Here is a 26,730-nt window from a genome sequence, read left to right on the forward strand (position 1 = left end):
AAAATTACTGATAGAGGACCCTAAATGGTAGCCCAGTTGCTTGAAAGAGTTAATACGGCTTACAAAAGTGTCTCCATTACTCCCCAGAAGTAGTTTATGCACTTGGAGAGCTTGCTTTACCTGTAATTTTGGCCAAGAACAGCTGTTTACCTTTTAGTTTTTAGTACAACAGACACTCAATACAATAAAAAGTTGTCGATCTCTTAAAATATGAGAAAATTCAGAGTATACTTAAATATTTTCCCACAGATCCCGAGTACTAATAATATACTACTTATGATGCAAAGCACAAAACTAGATATTACTCAGTGTGCTTCAACAGGAACAACAGTAGGCATAGCCTTAATTGACAGTTATCTGTCATTTGTTTAACACCATAATCATTTAAGAAAAATATTCTGACACTAATGTTCAGCCTAATGTAAACTTTAATTTTTTGGACCATAAGCTATTTTTTGACAGAACTGTGCGAATGTGAATAGAACTTCTACATAAACTACATGGGAATTGGGAAAATCTTGACATCTAGTATTCAATTAATTTTAATGAATTCTTAAAATGTGCTAAAGGTGGTATTAAAAGAGAAAAAAGTAACTCACCCTCTGTCAAAAACATAAAAATTTCCACTAGATATTGCTGCACCAGATGTTGACTGCTACTGCCTATAACTGATGCTGCTAATACACTGAATTTTTAGATTTCCCAAGAATAGACATTCTTATGATTGAAAAATTCAGGTTTTACAAATTTAATTATATCTTTATTTTAAAATAAAAGTCAGCATATTATTAAAGTTCGGGGTCTTGAGCATTTAAGGTATGGAAGAAAAGGCAATCTGCTTTTTGAGGAGAAATTAAGTGCTCCAAACATAGTTTTTCCTCCTCCACCTCACAATATTAGTTAAAATTGATAGTTGTTGAACAGCTCTTAAAAAAAAGGCTGATTTATGTAGCACATTCTTAGTACAAATTTGAAGCAGTAGAGGTATTTAATACCAAATATTTGGCTGCATGTGTGGGGTGGGGGGCAAGTCAGGCTTCGTTTCCAAAGAAGATCGTACTGCTTTGCTTTGACCTGAAGACCAGATTAAAACTTGACTTCTGTGGTTTTATCCATCATTTCAGAACGTCAATCTACAATGTGGAGTGCATTTCTAATTCTAAATAGCAGAGTACAGCTGAAATCACTTGATATCTACCGTTCAACAATAAGCTTGGTGAGTGCAGGCTCGTCATAGTACTCAATGACATCTTCCGTCTGTGGTTCCTTGGACTTTGGCTTTTCTTTGGGACCTGTCTGTTTGCTCTGGGCTTCTTCCAGCTGGTTAACTAATGAACTGTCCAGTTTTGAAGTACTTTCAATTCCTGAAATCTCAAGGAGCGGTGGAGGGAGTGTAGACTTTTCTGTTTTTTTTGTCAGCTTTCTTCTTGTCTTTACCCATTGCTCTCAAATGACTGGGTTTTGCTCTAGAACAAATAATCAATCGTATTCATTAAGTGCTTACCGGCGAGGACAGGGCACCGTATAAGCGCTTGGAAGAGTACAACACAACAACAGACACATTTCCTGCCCTAAATCTCGGTTAAATTTAGCTGGCTTCATTAGTTAAGCAAATCATCACTATTTTACAGCAGTAAACTCTAAGTGGTTGTATATTCCAACTGTATATTCTAGACTGTGAGCCCACTGTTGGGTAGGGACCGTCTCTATATGTTGCCAACTTGTACTTCCCAAGCACTTGGTCCAGTGCTCTGCACACAGTAAGCGCTCAATAAATACGATTGAATGAATATTCCAGCAGTTTTAAGGGAAAAAAAATACCAGAACAGTGCAGGTCCTTAAATGTAGTTTGCACCAACTGCAATTCAGCTCTGTTTTAATTTTCATTGATTTCTTCCAGATAATATTCCAGTGGGCAAAGCATGGGCCTGGCAGAGGACCTGGGTTCTAATTCCCACACTGCCATTTGTTTGCTCTGTGATTTTAGGCATGACACTTGACATCTCTGTGCCTGTTACCTCAGGTGTAAAATGGGGATTACTACCGGGGGCCCAATATGGGACATGGACTGTGCCCAACCTGATTAGCTAGTACTACCCCAGTGCTTAGTACAGTGCCTGGCATATAGTAAACGCTTAGACAGTACCATTAAAAAAGCTAAAAAAAGCACTACATCTTTAGAAACCTAGTAAAAACGCCGAGTTGCCTCCCAGACGTTGCCAATCGACCTTCCATAGACCTACTGGCTTTTCAAAAATAAAAGTTCAAAGTAATAAAGGCCACTTAGGAACTCCCCTAAGTGCATTACCGATCTGTTTTAGGTAAGAAAGGTATTTACCGTTCAATTTTGACGATGATACCTCGACTGGAGAAAAATGTGGTTCGAGTTGTATTTTACACAGTGGAGTGGAGTGGTGCCTCAGGTCTGATGTGTTCGTCCGGGTCTCGGAGAGGCCAGAGGCGAAAGGCTGTTACTCTCAAAAAAAAAAATGTCAAGTTTTTCTAAGTTGGCGTCCTCCGACCTGGGGCACCCTGGTGAAAACGCACAGGGAACAGGACAAGCTGTCCCCGGCAACTCAGCAGTGGGGGCTCAGCGCTTAGCAGACACCCGGTTGGTTGTAGGCGCAGGGCCGAGCCGCTAGCATCCACTGCCCCCACCTCCTTGCCCCTTACCAAGGCTCCTAAAATGTTCATTTACCCCGAGACGGGGCTGTTGGACATCCACAGCCGGGGGAGTTGGGGAAGGAAGCAGAACAGGGAGTGGATGGTCCGGGAATTGGCAGTGGTTTCCCCAGTGGCTCGCAGAGTTTCGTTGCTAAGTGCCCATCGTCAAGGCAACGAGCCACTCTTAAAGGGGCCGTCCCTCCAATCACCTCTTTTGAGTAACAAATACCACGAACTTCGCCCCCCAATCAGATTTACTGAGTGCTTACTTTGTGCAGGGCACTGTATTAAGCGCCTGGGAGAGTGCAGCATAACAGTTGGTTGGCATTTTCCCTACCCACAACGAGCACTGTTCTAAGTACTGGGATAATAATACTTCATTCAATCGTATTTAGTGAGCGCTTACTGTGTGCAGAGCACTGTACTAAGCGCTTGAGAAGTACAAGTTGGCAACATATAGAGACTGTCCCTACCCAACAGCGGGCTCACAGTCTAGAAGGGGGAGACAGAGAACAAAACAAAACATATTAACAAAATAATTATGGTATTTGTTAAGTGCTTACTATGTGACAGGCACTATACTCAACACTGGGGTGGATAATAATAATAATAATAATGGCATTTACTAAGCGCTTACTATGTGCAAAGCACTGTTCTAAGCGCTGGGGAGGTTACAAGGTGATCAGGTTTGTCCCACGGGGGGCTCACAATCTTAATCCCCATTTTACAGATGAGGTAACTGAGGCACAGATAAGTTAAGTGGCTTGCCCAAGGTCACACAGCTGACAATTGGCGGAGCAGGGATTTGAACCCACGACCTCTGACTCCAAAGCCCGCGCTCTTTCCACTGAGCCACGCTGCTTCTGATACAAGCAAATCGGATTGGACACAGTCCCTGTCCCGCATAGCGCTCACTGTCTTAGTCCCCATTTTATAGATGAGGTAACTAAGCCACAGGGAAGTGAAGTAGCGTGGCTCAGTGGAAAAGAGCACGGGCTTTGGAGTCAGAGGTTGTGGGTTCAAATCCAAGCTCTGCCAATTGTCAGCTGTGTGACTTTGGGCAAGTCACTTAACTTCTCTGGGCCTCAGTTTCCTCATCTGTAAAATGGGGATTCAGACTGTGAGCCCTGCTGTGGACAACCGGATGACACTGTAACCTCCCCAGCCCTTAGAACAGTGCTTTGCACATAGTAAGCGCTTAATAAATGCTAAAAAAAAAAAAAGTAACTTGCCCAAGGCCACACAGCAGACAAGTGGCAGATCGTGGATTAGAACCCACAACCTTTGGACTCCCAAGCCCATGCTCTATCCACTAGGCCAATCCACGTCCCATGAGGGGGTCACACTCTTAATCGCCATTTTACAGGTGAGGTAAGTGAGAAACAGAGAAGTGACGTGTCCAAGTTCATATAGCAATCGATCAATCAGTGGTAGTTAATGAGCGCTTACTGTGTGCCGATAACTGTACTAAGCGACTGGAAGAGTACAACAGAATTAGGGGACACATTCCCTGTCCATAAGGAGCTTACACTCTACAGCCAGCAGACAAGTGCTGGAGCAGAATTAGGACCAGGTCCTCATGACTCCCAGGACCAGGCTTTATTCACTAGGCCATGCTGCTTCTCTTATTCTGTGCTTCTGTCGTCCCTGCCCACAAAACCAACCTTCCTCCGTGAGGTTGGGAAAGCAGAAATCCCTTTCTCCGCCTTCACCAAAAGAACAAACTGGACTTCCTTCTTGACCTGCCTTTAGTTACGGAATCCTCCAGCTCTGTAGTTTGGGCAAGAAAGGGCGGATCCCCAAGGATCAATGTAGGGATGAAGAGAAAACGAATGTCTCAGTCTCCTCCCATGTAAAATGGGGATTAAATAGCTGGTCTTTCTCCCACTTAGACACGTAAGCCCCACGTGGGACAGCAGTTGCGTCTGATCTGATGGTATTGCATCTACTTCACTGGTTAGAGGCCTTCCCCAACTAGGCTCTCATTCCATCTTTGCCCGCTTCCTTCTGCATTGCCCTTCCACTAGGATTTGCAAGCTTTATTCACCCCTCCCTCGGCCCCACAGTAGTTTTGCACATATTCATAATTGAATTTATTTCTATTAATGTCTGTCTCCCCCTCTAGACTGTAAGCTCAATGTGGGCAGGGAGCAGCGTGGCTCAGTGGAAAGAGCATGGGCTTTGGAGTCAGAGGTCATCGGTTCAAATCCTGGCTCCGCCACTTGTCGGCTGTGTGGCTTTGGGCAAGTCACTTAACTTCTCTGTGCCTCAGTTCCTTCATCTGTAGAATGGGGATTAAGACTGTGAGCCCCATGTGGGACAACCTGATCACCCTGTAAACTCCCCAGCGCTTAGAACAGTGCTTTGCACATAGTAAGCGCTTAATAAATGGCATCACTATTATTATTATTATTTTTATGTCAACCAACTCTGGTGCACTGTACTCTCCCAAGCACTTAGTACAATGCTCTGCACACAGTAAGCACTCAATAAATATAACTGATTGACTGATTGACTAGTAGAGTGCATGCACAGAAGCACTTGGCAAATAATAAGCTGATCTCCCTGCCTCCAGTCCTTAAAATCTTCCCTCTGCTGCCGAATGATTTCTCTAAAAAGCCATTCTGCATATGTATTCCCACTCCTCAAATGCCTCCAATAGTTGTCAATCCCTTGCCACATCAAACAAAAAACTCCTCCCCATCAGATTAAAGGCACTCAATCAGGTCTCTCCCTCTTACTCATCATTGCTTCACTAATCTACACACACTTCACTAATCGAATACCAACCTACTCAACTGTCCCTTGGTATCGCCTCACCTATCATCAACCTCTTGTTCACATTTTCTCTCCTACCTAGAACTCTTTCCCCTTATATATCCACCAGACCAGCACTTTCCCCATCTTTAAAGCCCTACTGAAATCACACCTCTCACAGAAAGCCTTCCCTGAGAAAGCACTTGTCTTAAAAAACCTCTCCACAAAATGCTATTTTCCCTCTCTACTGCCTCATCCATGCACTTAGGCTCACCCCCTAAGTGTTTAGGTCCTCACCCAAACCCCCTGCACTTATGTATATATCCTCTTTCACCTATGTACATATCCTTTCACGCAGGTGCTTCCCCCTCCAAGCACTTTGTACAGTGCTCTGCACATAGTAAACGCACAAAAAATACCACTGATTGTCTCCCCTGCTACACCGTAACCTTTCTGAAGGCAGGGATTGGGTCTACCAACTGTATTGTACTCTCCCAAGCACTTAGTATAGTATTCTGCACAAAGTATGTACTCAATAAATATGACCGATTGGTTGAATGATTAACAAATATCACAACTGTTATTATTGTCTCACTGCAAGTGAGAATCGCTGCTGGATTTTGCAAAGCATCATGTTTGATTCTGAAAGGAAAGAAATTTGCAAAAACAAAATAATATTCTGCACACAATTCTCTGCTAGTACAGTGCTCTGCACACAGCGCTCAATAAATACGATTGATTGATTGATTGCTAAGCTTCCGCTTGGCTTCCATGACGATGAGGTCCTCCGTAAAATTTTGTTCTTTACCTGCAATATCCTGAGTAGTTCACACAGTTGTCTTTCTTCTTCCATTTTATCTTTTTGTATTAGAGAAATTTATATGGAATGCGATTCTGTAAAAGACTATCTGTTAAAGATAGTTCTGCTGTTCCATTAATCTATTTGAAAATAAATTTGAATTTCCAAATCAAGACAATCAACTATAAACAATGTAAAGGAAAATCAAAATAGTACTTATTTTACTTGCTTTAGCCTCGAGACCTAGCCTCTGGTTGCAATTAAAATCAAACTAGCATTACAATTTTAAAGTATCAGAATAAATTTTATGTTGTTGTGAAGAATGTCTGTACTTAAGTCTTACATAACTTCCAAAACATCTTTTTATTTCTTAAAATAAAATCCTGACCAAAAAATACAACAAATAAAACTAGAAGTACACCTAGTTATAATTACATAAGGTTATCAAGTCCTTTTTGAATCTGTACAAAAAACACCTCTGTAATATACTGACATTATAGCATCTAAATGATTACTGAAACTGTTACTTTAAAATATAATAAAACATTGAAGTCTACAAAATTAAAAATTATTTTAATAATGTTTTTTACACACGGATTTTATCAGTCTTGAGAAATCATGTCTAAACTGGCTATGTGCCTCATGGTTGGCCTTCCATGGGGACAGTTCCAAGGATGTTCAATTTCACTCATGTGAGTGATCAGTTTCTTCATCTCAACTGTATTAAGTGCAGTCCCGATCATTACCTATGTACAAAACATAAATGAAGTTGAAATACGGTATTTTCTTTTTTCTACAGAAAAACTGATACATCAAAGAAGGCAAAGGCAACAAAAATCACTTGGAAGTAATTAATCAATGAGGGCTAAAGTATCACACCAAGCACTTGGGAAAACACAACCTAAGTAAAATATGTTTTCCCTGTCCTCAAAGAGCTTACAAGCTAGTAGGAGAGAGAAACAGGCAAAAATAATTTACAAATAAAGATCAGGAATGAAACAGAAAGTAGAGTGAAAGAGGATGAAATACAGAAAGCAGAATGAAAGAGGATGAAATAGCTGCATAAATAACTGAATGTGCAATTAAATATATGTATATAGAGAGACAGACAGAGACAGACACACACTTTTACTCACTCCTATCAACTGAACTGATTAATTTGGAGTCTCCAACCCTTTGCTCAGGCTGTTCCACCTGACTTGGATTCCCTTCCTCTCCAGACCCATCAGGCTACAGCTCTCCCCACATTCAAAATCCTCCCCTTCCTCCAACATACCTTCCTCAATTAATTCCCAGCATGTCAAGTCATAAAAACCCATCAGCCATCCCTGTCTCTTAGGTATCTACTTTTACTCATCCTCAGCACTTTTGAACATATGTTTATTCAACTGTACATTCAACTGCTTCCTTTGATTACTTGTAAATATTTTCACGCCAGTCTCCCTCATTCAAGTGTAAGCTCCTAGAGGTCACGGATTATGTCAGTTGGTTGTTTTGTACTTCCCACAGCTCTGAGTACCATGCATTTTACACTGAGTGGGTAATCAAAAAATATTACTACTTCATCTGCTATCCACCATTCATTCAATCGTATTTATAGAGCACTTACTGTGTGCAGAGCACTGTACTAAGCGCTTAATCACATACCCAACCTCACACACACATGTACATATATATACACATACACACACATACGTATACAAATACAAACACATATTAAAAAAACCCTAGTACATTTAATTACTTATTCCAGTCGTGAATATTTTATGCCTCGCCTTTAGAGTGCAAGCTGCTTGTGGGCAGGGAACATGTCACTTCTTTGTGCTGTATTTTCTCACGTGCCTAGTATAGTGCACTTTACTCAGAGGGAGCTCAACAGATAAATATTATTATAACTACTATCACTTGGCGAGGCTGGGTACAAATACCTAAGTTCTAAGGGTGGCCGCATGGAGTTGATGGGACATGAATTAATTAAGAAAGGCTTCTTGGAGGAGGTAGCATTTTAGGAAGATTTTGAAGATGAAGAGGGCCGTGGTCTTGCAGATTTGCAGCGGGGAGGGAGGAGTTCCAGGCTGAGAGAACAGTGTGAGAAAAGGGTTGGAGTTGGGACAGTAAAAGGGGAGGTATATTTACAAGATGAGCTTGGCAGAATTGAAGGGTGCGACTTGGGGAGCGGCTGGGTAGAAAAGAGAGGGAAAGTTAGCGAAACACAGTGAAGCCAGTATTAGGCCTACAGGATGACAGCCAATACTGAGATATTTACAAGTACCAAGAAGCAACATGGCCTAGTGGAAAGAGCATCCCGGGTCGCCCTCTTGTCTGTTGGGTGACCTTGGGCAAGTCAGTTAACCGCTCTGTGACTCAGTCTCCTCATCTGAAAAACGGGGATTAAGACCATGAGTCCCCTTTGGAACAGGAACTGTGCCCAACCCGACTATCTTGCATCTACCCCAACGATCTGGTGCAGTGCCTGGCCCATAGTAAGTGTTTAACAAATACTGTAAAAAAAGAAAAGAGTAAATATCTTACAAATATTTATAACCCAAAACTTACAGACTTTCTACATGCCCTTGAGGCAAACATCTGCCTAACTCTGGAGGGCCGACACATGACTCCGGGACAATCACTTAACATGAAAATCATCTCATCTATGTCCTGTGGTCCGAATGTCCAGCTTTTACTGGTTGGTAAGGAAATCAGCTTAACGCGTTCTGTGACAGGAGCTAGAAGACAAAATAAATCCGAATATTTAAGGAAAAATATGTCATTTACATAACACATTTATATTCTTCTGATGCACTCACACAAGCTGCTTGAGTGGTAATACTTAGCATTACAACTATAAACCACTTTCTGAAGTTTGAAAGGGAGATAATATCAATCAGCACACAAGGATATCATGTGGATAACCTATTTCCAAATATTTTTGGAAAAAAAAGGGGAAGGTTTTACCTTGTAGGGTCACAAAAATCCTCAGATTTGAGAAAGTCTTTATTATTAGAAATTCCAACGATGAGTTACATATATATTTTAAAAGACAACACATAGTAAAACTCTTTTGGAACCAGAGGTCCCTATTAAAACCTTACCTTTTTCATCAATAATGAAATCAAACCCATTCTTTTTGAATATTTCCAGATTCTCAATTAGTATGGCTTCATTTATGGCAGTTAAATTGAGATTTTGAGGCCTACAAGAAGGAGGACACACTCAAACCACAGCTAAAGTCAATCACTCAAAATTTATGAAAAAAATTAATTGAAATGATAAAACATCAATCGGTGGCATTTACTGAATTGAGCAGTTAGACTGTACGCTAGACATTGTAATAAGTGCTTGGGAAAGTATGATATAATAGGTAAACATGATCCCTGCCCTCAAGAAGATGAGAAATGTCAAAAATAGGTCTACAGGACACAACAAACTCTATCAAGCAACACCGTAGCAAGTCCTAAGTCCCATGAAATATAGTCTCAATTCAGAAATTAAGGCAGCTTCCACAGCAGCTTCTTTACCCTTCTTCAATGGCCTGCCTTGTTGGATTTGCTCGTTGATTAGCTTCCAACTCATCCCCAAAAATGAAGGAAAAGTCGGAGGGAGGCTCTTTAATGGGATACCACCTGCAGTGCCAGGCTGCTTGCCTGTTCCCCTTCTCTACCTGCCCTGCCAATTTATTATTCTATCATGCTCCAGAAGGGCATCAGAATAGCTGGGCTCCATGAATTGGATGCAATAAACCCAAAGGGAAGCAAAGCAAGAGCAAAACTGTTGCTTTTCAAAAAGTAAAGGCGAGCCACTTCTATGGGAGGGCACCCTTTATGCACAATTATATGGTACAATTATTCATCTTGTTTCTTTACCACTGATAATGCATTTTGGGGAGAAGAATAAAAACCCGAGAAAACTAAAAATCAGGATGCGTTCCTCAGTTCAGGAGTAGATCTACTGAACTGAGTGCTTTATTTTTTTTCACTATATTTCTGCATGTGTGAATCGTATTTTTATTTCCTAATTCTCTTTAATTTTGCAATATGAGCCCCCCACCTAAACTTGTCATTTCCCTGAAAAGACCTTCTCCCAGATATTCATATTTAATAGAAAAAGTATCCTCTTAAGGCCAAATAGTGGGTTTAGAATGCGTGATCTTGAATTTTCTATTCTGAGACCACTTAGAGGTTATATAAAAATAAACAGCTTTGATAATTTGAGGGCAAGGTAAGGGAAATCCTTCTAAAGATAAGTTTTTGCTTTATTATTTTCCCCTATATTAATCAGCACCATTTGATTTTCTTGATAAATCAGGCCAAGAAAAAGCAGCAAGTGAACATTCATGGACAGATTGGATAATTCAGATATAAAACAAATCTTGTCATTAACTTTTTCAAATTGATATTATTTGAATTTTCACAATAGGAATTCTAGCTGAACTTACACTATAAGTCTTTGACCCTGCGGAACAGAGTGCAGCTGTAGCATCTCAAAGTTGTACTTTTCATCTGTAGCATGTTGATCAATTATGAAGAGGTCTGCATTCAGTTTTGTGATAATAAATCCCAAATTAAATTGGCCAATGATTTCCATCTGTGTGAACATCTCTTTACTGCACACAAAAAATTAGTTATATGTGATCATTTCTTATGAACATGAATACAAGTGACCTAATTTATTGCAACTCAAAATACGAATTGTAAAATATTCACAAATTAGTGCACCAAAATTCAGTACCCATAACCTTTACTTTAATTTCAACTTCAATCAATGATACTTACTGAGCATGTACTGTGTTCAGTGTACTGTACTAAGCACTTGAGAGAGTACAACTGAATTACCAGATATGTTCCCTGCCCAAAATAAGCTTACCATCTAGAGCTTCAAGGCTCTTTGACATCTTCCAAGGAAGCTGATAAACCTAGTAACTTAATCCATATCTACTTAGCATACCAATAAACTAAAAAGGTAATGAGTAGTTCAAACTAGCTCATTCTCCAATTCCCTTGGACTAAAGTCTAGAGTTTTACTGGATGAACTGCTATAGCTGATCTCCTAAGTTGTTGAGAGCAGAGGTGCAGCTGGTCAAAGTACTGAATGTACTTTTTCCGAACACACTTAAATGTTCAAAGCAGTTCAATGAAATCGCTCAATAAACTGTCTTAAAAGGAGGTCTGGGTGATTTAATATTAAAATCAAACTTTCATATGGAATTTTAATACTGTTTCAAAATAAAAAGGAAAATGACAAAGAACGTTTTAAGTACAGACAAAATACATTATCCCACCTCTTTGGTAATCTACATTTAAAAATACCTTATCTCCTTCCTTAATTCATCTTCTGCTGCTTGGTTTTCTCCTGGGCTAATTTTTGCCCTAAATCTTCTATAATTCTGTGCTCTTGCTCTGCTTTTTTCTTCCCGGTGACGCTGTTTCATTCGCTTGGCTAAAGCATTCATAGAGAACTCAACTGGCACCATTTTCTTATTAATTTTAATAGCTACATCGACCTGAGATGCCAATGTGCTGTTCTGATCACAAGTCGGCTTTGAAGGAGCATCTGAAGTTAAAGCCACCTTTTCACTTTTAGCCCTCTTCACATTTGGGGTTGGATTACGGTTTCGCTGTGCTTCATCTCTGAAGGCTTGTTCAGTTCCCATTTGGTCCAAATGACTTTCCACCTCTGAAAGTGGGATGAGAGTTTCTGATGACTTCTCACAAAACTCAACGGTTTCAGGACAATCATGGTGATCGCTTTTTGAAAAGTCACCTTCTTCTTGTTCTGGGGAGCTAGTAATACATTCACTGCTGAAATTGATACTCATTTCTGGAGTGCTGACCCCTCCCTCTAATTCTGCTGGAGTACCACTATGTCCTGAATCTTTGTCGCTTTCTACTCTCCTTTCATCCGGGCTACTAAACATGTCCGAAGTTGACTCTCTTATGACATCCTCATCATCAGGCTCCTTTTTAGAAGCATATTTTTGAGAGTTTAGGATAGCTGAGGTACTTGAAAATGATAGCTTTCTCTGTCCTTGAGGCTTCTGCTGCAGTTTAGGAGATGTCTGACTTTCAGTGCTGCATTCTGTTTTCTGCTGGAGGGAGAATGCCTCTCGTAGTTTGGCAATAGTTATTGCTCTTTTTTCTTCTCCTTTAGTCCTTGGAGACCTCGGAGACCATTTCTCCAATGGGGGTGTTCCCATCTCTGCTGAATGCGGTTTTAAAGAAACTAAGGAAAATGTGAATAGAGAACAACTTTAGAAGAAGTAGCATTGGTGACAATAGTATTTGTTTAGCACTCCCTGAGTACAACGCACTGCACTAACCGTTCGATCAGTGGTATTTACTGAGTGCTCACTGCGCCGGGCACTGCACTAAGCACTTGGGAGAGTTCAACAGAGAAGCAGACATAATCCCTGCCCTAAAGGATCTTACAATCTAGCAGAGGAGAAAGACAATAAAATAAACTTCATTTAGGTAAAGCAACCGCATATGCATGATAACTTTTGTAAGGGTGAGAAGTTGAGTTCTAAGGCTTTAGGAACTACAAAACAGTCAAGGTATACGGGGGCAAGGGAATTGAGGCTGGTAAAGAGGGTGGAGTTGAGGATATGTACTTTTGTATACTGGGATGAGAGGTCTGGAAGGGGGTCCGGGAGAGGTGAGATGACCTGGAGTAGGTAGAGTGGGGCTAAGTATGGACGCTGTGTTACGGGGTGAGGACCTATTTCAAGGGCATTGGTGAGGTTACAGATGAGACATCATTTACAGAAGATTATATCAAGCATGTGTCCGTGCTGGTGAGTGGCTGAGGCTTATAGTGGAATCATCACCACAGTGGTTGAAATCCCCAAGGATGAGAGGAGAAGGAAGCGAGATTAGGAAGGTGAAAAAAAGCCTCAAAATCAGAAAGAAATGCAGAAGTGGGACCAGAAAGAAATGCACAGGTGGGACCAGAAAGACGGTAGATATCGGCAACTGGTAACTACAGAGAGGTAGAGACGGCCAAGAGGAGAGTCAAAGGAAGAAGAGAGAGATAGGGAGGGCAACAAAGAGTAATTGCAACGTTAGGGAAACTAAATTACTCCTGAAAATACAAGGGAGTTATTTAAGCAGCTACAGTTTTCAACGTAAGTTCAAGCTTTTTCCTACCTCCAACATCCAGCAAAAGCTTCTGATTGATATTAAGTTTGTTAACATCACTATCAAACATTCCCAACAAGGAAGTCTTTAACACGGCCAACAAAAGCTTCTCCTTCTGAAGTAGTATTTGCCTTTTATCTGGTGTTACATTGATGTCAACACATTCTAAAGCAAAAAAAAAAAAAAAAAAATGCACTGCATTTAAAGTTAATTAACCTCTGGGCAATAGAAATGTCCCCTTTCTTTCAGATACAGACGCACAGAGCCCGCCCTTCCACACTCTTGGAGAGTTGAAACTGGAATGCACATAGAAAGGAACAGATAATCAAAGACACGGATACAGAATGAGCGCTATAGACATAGGCACACATAAATATATGCACGCAGACTAAAAACTGAGAAAGTGACAGAGGGATAAAAGGGCCAAAGAGAGAAGTGGGCAGAGACAGGGGAAACATTAGACACTAAGAGAAAAACAGAGGTAGGAAGAGAAAGCAGAAAGAGAAATCAAATGGAAAGGATACCTATCTAAATCAAGGCAAATGCCTGGTATTTCAGATAGTACCTAATAAAATGAAGTAAATTTCAGTCCTCACCACTTAATAACAAATAATAGTTAAAAGCTTGTTAAAACTCTCCATGTACAGTTATTACTTCCCAACTGCATTTTACTCACTCGAAAGTAATACTTCTTCTCAGAGGAACTTACCAGAATCAACAGAAATGTTAAGAACAACAAATGGATACTGGTGTCGATTATACATATGATAGACTTCATTCACAAGTCTGGAAACCTATAAGAAATGATGATCAAAGGTTCAGAATATACCATTTCCTTTCACAGTACAAAAACATGTTGAAGAGCAGTGATTATTAAATGGTTCGGAATATTCCATTTCCTTCCATTATGCAGAAACATGTCACATCTATTAACTTAAGATATATGTATATATATTAATCACTGGCTCCTGGAACTGAATCCACTCCACATCTTGACTATTGTACAATAAGGTATTCATCAAGGAAATTTAATAGAGATCAATCAGTCAATGGTATTTACTGAGCTTTTATTATGTCACTGTTCTGAGTTCCTGGAAGAGTATGAAACAACAAAATTAGCAGACATGTTCCCTGTCCATAATAAACTAATGGAGATGCTTAAAAGGGAGTGTTTGAAGCAAAAAATATCAGGTCAAAGTCACTTACTGAAAAGAAAGATGTAAAAACCCAAAATTATTAGTGAATTCCTTGCAAGTGCACTTACGCATATCAAAGGAGATCCGAAAACATGAAATACAAATACACGGAAAGAGTTAAAGGGAAAAAAAAGCATCAAACTGCTTTATATAACATTGCTTAGGTAATTTTACCTTTGCTGGGTCACATGGCCGCTGGTTGATAAAGTAAAACTGTCTTTCTGTTGTACTCCTCCCAACGCCATGATCACAACGTGAAATAAAGCCTGTAATGCTATTGAGTAGCCCAGAATGAAAAAGACAGAAATAAACTTGTCAGAAAATTTGAGATTGAGCAGAGCATTTCAAATGTTCAAAACCCAGGGATGATGTTATTGCAATATATCAACCATTTGTGTTGTATGCTGTCTCTGGCTACCAAAACAATTACAAGAACAATACTTCACATTTGGTTACATCCTGGTTGAGTACTGGGAAGAACCAGAAGTTTTTTTAAAAAGTGACTTGAGCTGAGATTATCCTATGTCTCCTTTGGTCAGGTTCTGAAAAGAGGTCCTAAAACAATCTCATTCGATCAATAGTATTTACTGGGTGCATACTTGGTACAACACTTGGGAGAGTATAATAATTAGGAGACATGACCCTCGCCCTCAAGAAGTTTACAGTCAAGTACTGTAAGTGTTTCTTTTCGCTATTTTTACAATTTTTAAAAAAAGGGCCCAGCTGAAAACAGTCTTCTAAACAATTAAAATAATCACATTCCCAACAAAGGAGGCTCTTCCTGTTCCTCTTTCAGCTTTGCTTCCTAACAACTACCCATCTGTGCCCTGGTCAAAACAAGTGTAAGGAGAGGGAAGAGACCCCAAGTCAAGAATGCAGGGCAAAGGCATAATCAAGATCCTCCTTTTCTTCCTCTGATAATAATACCGATGATATTAATTTGCCATTTACTATATGCCATCATGCTAAGAAGATGGTGTAGATAATGTGACAGGACACAATCTCAGTCTCACACAGGGCTCAGTCTAAAAGAAAAAGAAAATACGAGAATTATATTCTCATTATACAGATGAGGAAACAGAGGCACAGTGCAAGCGGAGTGGCTCAGTGGAAAGAGCACAGGCTCGGGAGTCAGAGGTCATGGGTTCTAATCCCGACTCTGCCACTTGTCAACTGTGTGACTTTGGGCAATTCACTCAACTTCTCGGAGCCTCAGTTACTTCGTCTGTAAAACGGGGATTAAGACTGTGAGCCCCATGTGGGACAACCTGATCACCTTGTATACCCTCCAGGGCTTAGAACAGTGCTTTGCACATAGTAAGTGCTTAACAAACGCCATCATTATTATTCAAGTGTCTTAGCTGAGGTAACACAGCAGGCAAGTGGAAGAGCCAGGACTAGAACCTAGATCTCCTTACTCCCAAGCTTGGGCTCTTTCCACTAGGCCTCACAGCCTCCCAACTACTTTGCCTCTGCTTCCGCCTTTTCTTAAACTGTACTGGAAATTCATCAAAGTCTTCTCTTAATTAATTTAAGAGAATTTAATTAAGAGCCATTAATTTTTAGCAATCATAAATGGATGTCAAACTTTACATTTGAAAATCTCTGTTGCTTATCTTCAAATTATAATTCTGAAGGCATTAGTGTCAACTACTTACGTGTAAAAATTATGTGGAGCATCACTGGACTTAAGACCATACTCTTCACAAACAGCTTCACTGGGTGGCAGCTGAACAAACGAAATGAGGCTCTGCAACTGAAAGAAATCATAGTTCACCATTATTTCTTAATGCCCACAGGCAAACTTTAGGAAGGTGTGTTCAATACGTTTCTCTGTCTCCTTTTCTTTTTTAAGTAGCATTTCTTAAATGCTTTCTAGGTGCAAGGTACTGCACTAAGTGCTGGAGTACATAAGAGCTAATCAGGCTGGAAACCATCTATGTCCCACATGGGGCTCAATGTCTTAATCCCTGTTTTACAGATGAGATAACTGAGGCACAGAGAAGTTAAATGACTTGCCCAAGATCATACAGCAGACAACTGGCAGAGCCAGGATTCTTCTTGATGCTCAATTCAAGGACAGTAATAAAAGTACATCAAAGAACTTGATTTGACCGCTGCTCTAGTTCTTTGTTGTACTACATAGCATGATCATGATCAGTTTGGCGCAGATCTTAAGAGGCAGAAAATTTATCACTTGCACAGAGCATTTCTATTTGAAAGCAAAGGGTGTGATTCTTTCACATCTCCTAAAAGAGCAAAATACAATACTTTCACCTCCCTGCAACAGGTGCATCAAAATGACAGTTTAGCAGATCTTAATGGAAAGTCTTAAACTCTTATACATTTTCTCTGAAGATGAAAACTGCTTGAAAAAAACACTGACTTGCCACAATCAATAACTAGGAACTGACCACAAAAAAAATGTCATATTTGGGGTAATCATTACCTGCTTTTGCCCAAATACTGCTCCGATATTTTCTTTTACAGTGGAGTTTCCATTTGTGCACACAACAGGTTGTCGTTTTCCTTGTCCAACTTGGTTGGTGCAGTTTATTCGAATGCCTGCTGAAATGATACAGTATGCTTGTAATACCTGCACCATTTTAGCAAATTCCTGGCAAAAAAGGGACAGCTCGATTATTCACAGTAACAGGAAATCAATTACATAATTCTGCAGTTACAAAACATCCAGAGTTCAAACCATAATAATCATTTCTGATATTATAGACGCAAAACAGGGCATAGATAAGTTCATGGCTCAAGGTCACTTTACAATTCCGTATCCTTGACTCAGGTACCTATCTGAGTTACTAGCACCTGCATTCCAATGGAGAACGAGAGTTTTTAGAATATTGACGGTTCTCCACTTAACTCCTCAAACATTTTGACTACGCTTCAACATTTCAGAGAAGCAGCGTGGCCCAGTGGAAAGAGCATGGGCTTGGGAGTCGGAGCTCACGGGTTCAAATCCTGACTCTGCCAACTGTCAGCTGTGTGACTTTGGGCAAGCCACTTAACTTCTCTGTGCCTCAGTTCCCTCATCTGTAAAATAAGGATTAAGACTGTGAGCCCCCCGTGGGACAACCTGATCACCTTGTAGCCTCCCCAGCGCTTAGAACAGTGCTTTGCACATAGTAAGCGCTTAGTAAGAATGCCGTCATTATTATTACTTCAACATAACACTCTCAACACTTTTAATTTTACACCCTGTTTCAGCTTCACAACTCACTGGTCTTGAGTTTACATCCCTAGCCTTCCTCTAGGGCACCGACTCCCTCCTGAGATGTGCGGGGTGGGCACAGGAGTTGCTGGGAAATGGGGAAATCACTTTAAACGCTGCCATGGGGGGCTTGGGGAGAAAGTTGAAAAAAGGCGGAGGGTGGGGCAGGAGAGGCCGTGGGGACAGGAGTCAAGAGGGACAGGCCTAATGCCATTTTACTTCAAGTGAATTTAAAAAGTCCGCTGGCGAATCATGGACCCTCTCTGACTCAATATAATATATACATTTAGTAATGTAGCTATATTACTCTTATAATTGACTGAGTACCCAGTTCTGGGTAATTTTGGTAGAAAATTGGATACTTCAGTTTCATTCAGGAACCAATCCTCCATTTAAAACACTGTTCCTAGGAGAAAATTAGTTTCGGCTTAAAATACAGTTTTCGGGAACTGATCGCATCCGAAGGCTGAGGACTGCCTGTATGATCAAGAGAATCTTTAAGGTCCCATTGTCTGGGCAAACGTTTAGCAATTCAGTACTGTATTAATCGTTCACTTTATTTGGGAGTAAATTTCTGAAGACTCATCTGAGGTTCCAAAAAAGTTCAAAATATTCCATGACACACATATTAGAAGGTAGATCTAAGGTTTTTTCGAATAAAAACAAAAGCACACTCATGATGCAAATGTGGGTAACTATTCATCGATGATAATTTCCCCCCAAATTTTAAACCACCTTGATAGCTAAGAAAGAATGCCATGGACATAGTGCAAAAGTGTAGGAAAAAGAATCAGAGACAATATTAATAATGGGTCTGATTAGTTATAATTATCGAGCCTTTATTGTAACTTGGGAAGCGGCATAGCCTAGTGGATAAAGCACAGGCTTGGGAGTCAGAGGAACTGGGTTCTAACCCTGTTAACACCACTTGCCTGCTGTGGGACCTTGGGCGAGTCATTTAACTTCTCTGTGCTGCCTCAGTTACCTCATCTGTAAAATGGGGATTAAGAGTGTGAGCCCCACTTGGGACATGGACTGTGTCCAACCAGATTACCCAGTATCCACCCCAGCGCTTAGTACAGTGCCTGGCACATAGTAAGCACTTAGCCAATACCATACAAAAAATAAAAAAATAAAAAAAATTTGTAAAAATAAAGCTCTTAATTGATTATACCTTTTTAACATTCCTTTGAAATTCTTTGTGTCGCACTGGTAGGGTATAAAATAACTGTTGAACAATAACGGTTGTCCCTTGTTGTCGTGGAAACAGTGCCTTCTGAGTAATAGTCCCATTGTGGTCAAACACCAATCGAGTTCCAACCTTTGCGGATTTATGGCAAGTACTGATAGTCACGTCACTAGGAAGAGAAGGCAATTACATGAGCCGACTGTACTGTTCCTGCGAAATTAGAAACTTAATATCATAGTGGGACATTTGTACATCCTTTTTTTTTTCTTTCAAACATTTCAGTACATTATTTTCTTTCTTTCCATTCTAGACAAGACTGTGATCTACTCTGATCAATCATTAGCACTACTACGCAGTACATACCCTCAGGTCTTACCCTGGCAGAGTAGGTGGAGCCGATCACAAAGTATCTATGATTTTGCACTTTTGGGGGCATATATAAAAGGTTACGATAGAGAAGCAGCATGATCCAGTGGATAGAGCACAGGCTTAGGAGTCAGAAGAACCTGGGTTCTAATCTCGGCTCCGCCACTGTCTGCTGGGAGACCTTGGGCAAGTCAAAAAATTATCTGTGCCTCGGTTGCTTCATCTGTAAAACAGGGATTAAGACTGTGAGCCCCATGTGGGACATGCACTGTGTCCAACCTGAATACCTTGCATCTATCCCAGTGTTAACAAATACCACACAAAAAAGAAGCTCTTCATTCATTCGACCTTATTTATTGAGTGCTTACTGTGTGCAGAGCACTGCATTAAGCACTTGGGAGCGAGCTCACAGTCCACAGCAGGGGAGACAGACATCAATACAAATAAATAAAATTACAGATATGTACATAATCAGGTGGCGGAGAAGGATCTGGTAACTTCACTGCTACCATGAAAATCTATTGCAATGGTAATAGTGAAAAGTGTTGTTCTTCCACTTACAAGGGAAATATTTCTCTTGACTATTTTAATACCCAGAACTTTCATTTTAGAAATTCTCTATCCCTAAGCCTACTAATAAAATTCAACAGAAATTCAGAAAAATAACAACTATTATGTTATCTACCCTATTATCCATTTATCGTCCTTGCTTTGTTATCAGAAATGCAGAGATGACAGGAGTTTCTACACTGTTCAGCAGTGAGACAACTGGCAGAGGGGAATTTTGGCTAAGAGGTTCATTCATTCATTCATTCAATCATATTTATTGAGCGCTTACTGTGTGCAGAGCGCTGTACTAAGAACTTGGGAAGTACAAGTTGGCAACATACAGAGTCGGTCCCTACCCAACAACGGGCTCACAGTCTAGAAGGGGGAGACAGACAACAAAACATGTGGACAGGTGTCAAGTCACCAGAATAAATAGAGATAAAGCTCGATGCACATCGTTAGTGCTCTGCACACAGTAAGCGCTCAATAAATACGATTGATGATGATTAACAAAATAAATAGAATAGTAAATATGTACAAGTAAAATAGAGTAATAAATCCGTACAAACATATATACAGGTGCTGTAGGGAGGGGAAGGAGGTAGGGCGGGGGAGATGGGGAGGAGGAGGGGAAAAAGGGGGTTCAGTCTGGGAAGGCCTACATTTTGGGGAGCTGAGTCGCTCTCCACCTTGGATGAGAAGGTGGGGAGATACCAGCAGGGCCAAGCATTTCATGGTCACCTTTTTAGCCAGCTCGCCTTGCTTTTCCTGCCTCAGTTTCTTCTAGGTTGATTCTCTGGTCTCCTCTTCTTCCACTCCCCCCGCACCTGCCACTGCACTATATCAACCGACAAGGCCCAAGGGCACCACTGGTTCTACTGAAAAAGCTACACATGCAGCATCGTGGAGTTGAGTTGCATACAGGATCACTTCTCAAAATTCTTCGTTTCAAGACATTTCATCTAATATGTCTAGCCCTAGGCTAAGGGCCTCATGAAAGGAAGGGGCCAGAAATGGGAGGGAGCCAGGGCATGAGTCGCCCCAGGAAAATTCATTCATTCATTCATTCATTCATTCATTCATTCATTCAGTTGTACCCAAGGGAGGTAGCCAGAGAGAACTGGCCAGAGAAGGCTGAGGTAGGAGAGGCAGAGCACCTGCAAGAGACCGTATTCCCCAGATTCTCTCATCATCATCAATCGTATTTATTGAGCGCTTACTATGTGCAGAGCACTGTACTAAGCGCTTGGGAAGTACAAATTGGCAATGTAATTCTCTCCGTGACTAAACCTTTTCCCAGTACCAAGCCATTATTTTCCAAAACTTCTCTAATATGATTCTGTTTGGTGCTCTTTGGACATTGGATATTCGCCCCACTCCCAACCCCACAGCACTCTGTTCCGTATCTTTATATATTATAAATGACCTATTTATTTATATTAATGTCCCTCTCCCTCTTTAGACTGTAAACGCTTTATCAATCAATCAATCGTATTTATTGAGCGCTTACTGTGTGCAGAGCACTGTACTAAGCGCTTGGGAAGTACAAGTTGGCAACATATAGAGACAGTCCCTACCCAACAGTGGGCTCACAGTCTAAAAGGAAAGTCTATCTTTATGGGCAGGGAATATGTCTGCTGATTGTTGTATTGTACTCTCCCAAGCACTTAGTACAGTGCTCTTCACATAATAAGTGCTCAATAAATGATTGACTGAATCTGTTCTTAGCCCTCCTCCCACTCCCCAGGGGGAGTTGTAAATTGGAAGTTTGTTGAACTGAAACTCCTGATGCATGGGTAGAAGTTTCTGATTACCAAACACTACCCTGCTTCATCCATATAGTAAGTGTTATAGTGAAAATTACAAATGTTGATTTTTACCAATTGAAAATAAAACATTCCAAAGAACTTTTGGGACTCAAAAAGTTTCTTCCACTAGATATTTCTCAAATTTAGAGAGCTTTTCATATGTGGGAATTTATTCTCAGACTGGGAGTCCTGGAAGGAACAGGGGCTGTGTCTAATCTATCTCAAATCCACCCCAGGCCACAGCACAGTGCCTGACACAAGGTAAGCACTTAAATATCAAAATTATTAATTATTATAAAAAATGCAGTATTACCTCAATGCACACAGTGAGCTTAGCGCTTCCCCTCGAAAGCCAAATGTTTCCACATGAGTTAGATCGGAGAAATCTTGTATCTTGGAAGTGTAATGTTTCAGGGCTAGATAAAAAATGATAAAGTAGGTACAGGGATTTAAGACACATAAGTCTAGGCATATTTGATTTCTACGTAAAGTCAAATTATGCAATAGTCTCTGGATGGTTTATAAATAACTTCAAAATTCTTCTAAAAGGAGAATTAGTGGTGTCTAGTTACATAAGGCTAGAAACTGTGAAAATTGGGGGGCACTTCGTACAAGTGAAAATCCGACTTACTCAAGCCCGCAAAGTTTTCTTCTTCTACTCCACAACCATTGTCTGAAACTTCTATGAGATCAGCACCATACTCTTTAAGCTTTAGATCTGGAATATTTGAAAAATATAGAACTCACAAAGACTTAAAAAAACACAGGCTTCAAAGGCTGAATAATTTGGGCCGCATTTTGGCTGAAAAATGTGGAACTCGGTATTTCACTTTAAATTGTAACTTACATTTTGAACAATCGCTTTTTAGATTTTTTTTTAATCCGTTGGGTTTAACTCAGACACTTGATCTGGATGCCTGATTGAAAATTTCAGAACCGAATAATTTTTGGCTGACAATGATATCAGTTGGGCCAAAATGCCAATAAACTCCCTGTCTGATTGCTGTAGAAAACGATTTAATAATTATCATTAAACTGTTTAAAAAGTCAGAATTGTTGATTAAAATGCGCTCTTCTATCGGAGTGGCTTGACTTGCCCATGACATTTCAAAATATTTCAAGCTTACCAATATTAGTGGCTCCAGCATCCACACTATTTTCCACCAACTCCTTCACAGCCGTGCCTAGATTTAGTACTACTTGTCCAGAACAGATCTGATGCACTGACTTGCGATCTATAGGTTTGATGGCTTTGGCAGGTTCTAGACTGAAAAAGGACACAAAACCAGACATAATAAAGGAGGATTAAATTCCCGTTCTCCCCTCTACTTCCACTGTGAGCCCCATTTGGGGCTCACAATGTCAAATCTAATTAACTTGTATTTACCCCAGTGCGTTACACACGGTAAGCACTAAACAATTAATAATCATTTGTTATTCAAAATTAGTGTCATGATTGTGACACGATTACAAGCACAATTTCCAGTTTGACCTTAATTATGAGATCAGTGACTTATCCCTTACTAGCCAGAAAAACTAGTTGAGGGCAACACAATTTTGTTTTGTTTTTTAAATCAGGTACCCCAGGGTTGAATGATATTCTTGATGCTACAAGTACAACTAAAATAGGGTCCTAAGGAGTTATTAGCTCCTAACCATACCCCGTTGGGCAATGACCTATAAAACTCCCCTAAGTTCTTGGAGGGCTATCACATGAATGATACGGGAGACTTTCAGGGTGCCAAAAGTGCTTTCCTTGGTCCCTGGCTAAGCATAAACTTCCCACACCTTTTCTGGAAAGTGAAAATATTCTCCTAATTCAGGAGGATTGGTCTGTATCTGCCCCAGCTCTCAGAACAGAGCCCGGCACAGAGTAAGCGCTTAACAAATACCCTAAAAAAAAGTCGGTACAAATGTGCTGAGACGACTATAAGGAAGATGTGGTTTAGGAAGAAAATTTATGGGTGACAACTTAGCGCTAGAGATTTTGTAGCACCTCCGACAGATAGTACTTCTATTTTCTGAATATAGACTTTAGCTGTATTTGCACGATCACCTTTAAATTTCCAGAGCCCCATCATTCTGTACCTAAAGATGAACTTGACTGCACAAACTAACGAATATTTAAAGAGAGAGTAATCACGTGTTCCACGGAAGTAGAAGCGAATGCAAATTTTACTTTATTACTTCTGCCTCTTCTGGCAGGGAGGGAGAGGGCGAATTGGTTAAGTTTTATGCGCCACTTACATGCTAGGCTTAATAGTGTGTGCAATAAACAAGCCCTTTAAAACGTTAAGTGAAGTATAAAATTGTGTATTAAATTTGAAATACGGTTATTTGGACTGTAACCGAGCTACCACGATCCTTGTTTTTCATGAATTTTATAGGACCCGACCAAATCTGGGTTTCGATTTCTCATCATCATCATCATCATCAATCGTATTTATTGAGCGCTTACTATGTGCAGAGCACTGTACTAAGCGCTTGGGAAGTACAAATTGGCAACATCTAGAGACAGTCCCTACCCAACAGTGGGCTCACAGTCTAAAAGGGGGAGACAGAGAACAAAACCAAACATACTAACAAAATAAAATAAATAGAATAGATAGGTAAAAGGGGGAGACAGAGAACAAAACCAAACATACTAACAAAATAAAATAAATAGAATAGATAGGTACAAGTAAAATAAATAAATTAATTAATTAAATAAATAAATAAATAAAGATTTCTCCTTAGTTGTACCATTTTCCTTGACTTAAACTTTGATAAAGACCATAATTTCTAAATTCCTGTCGGCTCCTGTTAGTTTGCCAGCGAAATCTGGGGTTCCGTTCAGTCAGTTCACAGCCACACAGGGTACTTCACACAGAGCGACAGGAAGAGCTCTGTGTGGCTGAAGGGACCAAATGTAATTACAACAGGAGAACAAATTAAAATTGCTTCAGAAGTAGCGCGCTATTATAAATAAGCATCTCTATTACACTTGGTATTTCAGAGCTCAATCAGTTCTCACACTCCTTATCCGCTCTCTTCTCCCACTATACCCCAGCTCACTGCCTTGGTTCGTCTCAAGCTAATCGCCAATCGTATTTATTGAGCGCTTACTGTGTGCCGAGCACTGTACTAGGCGCTTGGCACTGTACTAAGCTAATCGTCTCACTGTGCCTCTTTCTCATGTCTCCCATCAGTAACCTCTTGCCCATGGAGCGGCCACGATGGAAGGCCTGGACGACGGCCCCGACTTCCTCTCCGAGGAGGACCGCGGAATCCAGATTTTCATATGAGAATGGAAAGCCATCATCATGAACCAGAACGTTATACCAGAATGAAACTTTGGTAAGCAGTCAAATGTTAACACGGATTTAGATTTGGCAGACATTAAAGCGTTTGAAAAATATTTAGGAAGGTCTGGAATCCAGCAAATATATATATGTGTGTGTATACACTTTAAACAGAGCAAATAAATGTATAGTAGAAAAATTTGCGTATATAGTAGCAGTGAAAGTAGGGTGGCCCTATGCCCAATTTCAGTGGTCTGTCCCCTGTCTGGTTCCGATTTGACTCAGTTGCATTTATGTGTGGTTTCTTTATTTCAAGCACCCAACCCGTCCCCCGGCAATGCTCAGGACCTCCTTCCCTTCCCCACAGCACTTGTATATATGTATATATGTTTGTACATATTTATTACTCTATTTATTTATTTATTTTACTTGTGCATATCTACTCTATTTTGTTAGTATGTTTGGTTTTGTTCTCTGTCTCCCCCTTTTAGACTGTGAGCCCACTGTTGGGTAGGGACTGTCTCTAGATGTTGCCAGCTTGTACCTCCCAAGCGCTTAGTCCAGTGCTCTGCACACAGTAAGCGCTCAATAAATACGATTGATTGATTGATTGATCTCCAGTCCTGAAACCCCCTCATCCCTCAAAATTCATCAGACCGCAGTTCTCCCCTTATTCAAAGCCCTTCTGAAATCACATTTCTTCCAATCAATTTCTCTACCAGATTATACCTCAAATAGCGCTTCTGTACTTATCACTGCACATGCCCTACCTACTACGGGATTACTAACTCATGTACGTACCCACTTCTTCTAGCTTTAAATTATTTCAGTGTTTTTTTTTTTTTCCTCCCCCACCAGACGAAAAATTCCTTTTTGGAAGGAATCATGTCTACTAAACTTATTTTATTATTAATAATAAATAATAATAAATAATATTGGTATTTGTTAAGCGCTTACTATGTGCAAAGCACTGTTCTAAGCGCTGGGGGGAACACAAGGAGATGAGGTTGTCCCATGTGGGGCTCACAGTCTTAATCCCCATTTTACAGATGAGGGAGCTGAGGCACGGAGAAGTGAAGAGACTTGCCCAAGGTCACACAGCAGACATGTGTCTGCTGCATTCTCCCAAAGGAGCTCCACTGCAGAGAATTTTGCACATAGTAAGCGCTTAATAAATGCCATCGTTATGCTATTTATTTTATTTTGTTAGTATGTTTTGTTCTGTGTCTCCCCCTTTTGGACTGTGAGCCCACTGTTGGGTAGGGACTCTCTCTCTGTGTTGCCAACTTGTACTTCCCAAGCGCTTAGTACAGGGCTCTGCACACAGTAAGCGCTCAATAAATACGATTGATTGATTGAACTTCCCAAGCGCTTAGTACAGTGCTCTGCACACAGTAAGCGCTCAATAAATATGATTGATTGTCCTTCCCAAGCGCTTAGTACAGTGCTCTACACCCAGTAAGCGATCAATAAATACGATTGATTGATTGATTAATTGATTGACTGATTACGACTCACCTCAGGCCCTCCATGGGTCCGCGGCCCTGACGGACGGACAGATGAGGCCTCGCCAAGCCGCCCCTTCCGCCCCACGTAACGCCCCTTCTGATTGGCCGAGAGAGCCGCGGGCTGAGCCACTAGGGAGAGGGCGCCGGCCCGCGAGCGCGCGCCCCGCCCCGCCCATTGGCCGCCGGCCCGGCCGGCCCCGCCCCTTCCGCGCTGCCCTAACGCCCCTTCTGATTGGCCGAGAGCTCCGCGGGTTGAG

At 40.7% G+C, this 26,730-nt stretch overlaps 2 protein-coding genes across 5 annotated transcripts in view; both read right to left on the reverse strand.

Moving 5' to 3' along the window:
• LOC119942146 (radial spoke head 10 homolog B2-like) overlaps window positions 1-6,274 on the reverse strand; it is a 44,852-nt gene extending 38,578 nt beyond the window's left edge. The window contains exons 1-3 of the mRNA XM_038762801.1: window positions 6,230-6,274; window positions 2,339-2,468; window positions 1,199-1,445 (exon numbers count right to left, since the gene is read on the reverse strand). Coding sequence (XP_038618729.1) covers window positions 1,199-1,445; window positions 2,339-2,468; window positions 6,230-6,274 — 422 coding nt within the window. The remainder of the gene's footprint in view (window positions 1-1,198; window positions 1,446-2,338; window positions 2,469-6,229) is intronic.
• PMS2 (PMS1 homolog 2, mismatch repair system component) lies at window positions 1,371-26,559 on the reverse strand. 4 transcript variants are annotated; one of them, XR_005455413.1, is made up of 18 exons: window positions 26,484-26,559; window positions 22,812-22,951; window positions 22,316-22,402; window positions 21,998-22,100; window positions 18,947-19,130; window positions 16,999-17,166; window positions 16,208-16,305; window positions 14,724-14,823; window positions 14,063-14,147; window positions 13,363-13,518; window positions 11,527-12,439; window positions 10,656-10,823; window positions 9,313-9,413; window positions 8,777-8,946; window positions 6,815-6,966; window positions 6,230-6,315; window positions 2,339-2,476; window positions 1,371-1,466 (listed from the first exon to the last, which is right to left on the reverse strand). XR_005455413.1 is itself a non-coding variant. In XM_038763943.1 (15 exons), exons 1-15 carry the CDS (start codon window positions 26,495-26,497, stop codon window positions 6,823-6,825), a joined length of 2,631 nt encoding a protein of 876 aa, XP_038619871.1. In that variant the 5' UTR covers window positions 26,498-26,559; the 3' UTR covers window positions 6,586-6,822. The 4 variants fall into 4 exon arrangements, 1 of the variants encoding a protein (XP_038619871.1); XR_005455414.1 differs by having other exon boundaries at window positions 2,339-2,468; window positions 6,230-6,360; XR_005455412.1 differs by having other exon boundaries at window positions 6,230-6,360.
• Window positions 26,560-26,730: the final 171 nt, after the last annotated feature.

Source organism: Tachyglossus aculeatus, chromosome 21, assembly GCF_015852505.1.
Source record: "Tachyglossus aculeatus isolate mTacAcu1 chromosome 21, mTacAcu1.pri, whole genome shotgun sequence".
NCBI classification, from domain to species: domain Eukaryota; kingdom Metazoa; phylum Chordata; class Mammalia; order Monotremata; family Tachyglossidae; genus Tachyglossus; species Tachyglossus aculeatus.

What these genes read in the sequence shown, in the direction of transcription:
- PMS2 (XM_038763943.1), bottom strand. An exon ending in TAACATTTCTGTTGATTCTG is followed by an intron (nt 13,519 to 14,062) that starts GTAAGTTCCTCT and finishes TTTTTGCTTTAG; the next exon opens with AATGTGTTGACATCAATGTA. An exon ending in CAGGGTCAAAGACTTATAGT is followed by an intron (nt 9,414 to 10,655) that starts GTAAGTTCAGCT and finishes TCCTTCTTGTAG; the next exon opens with GCCTCAAAATCTCAATTTAA.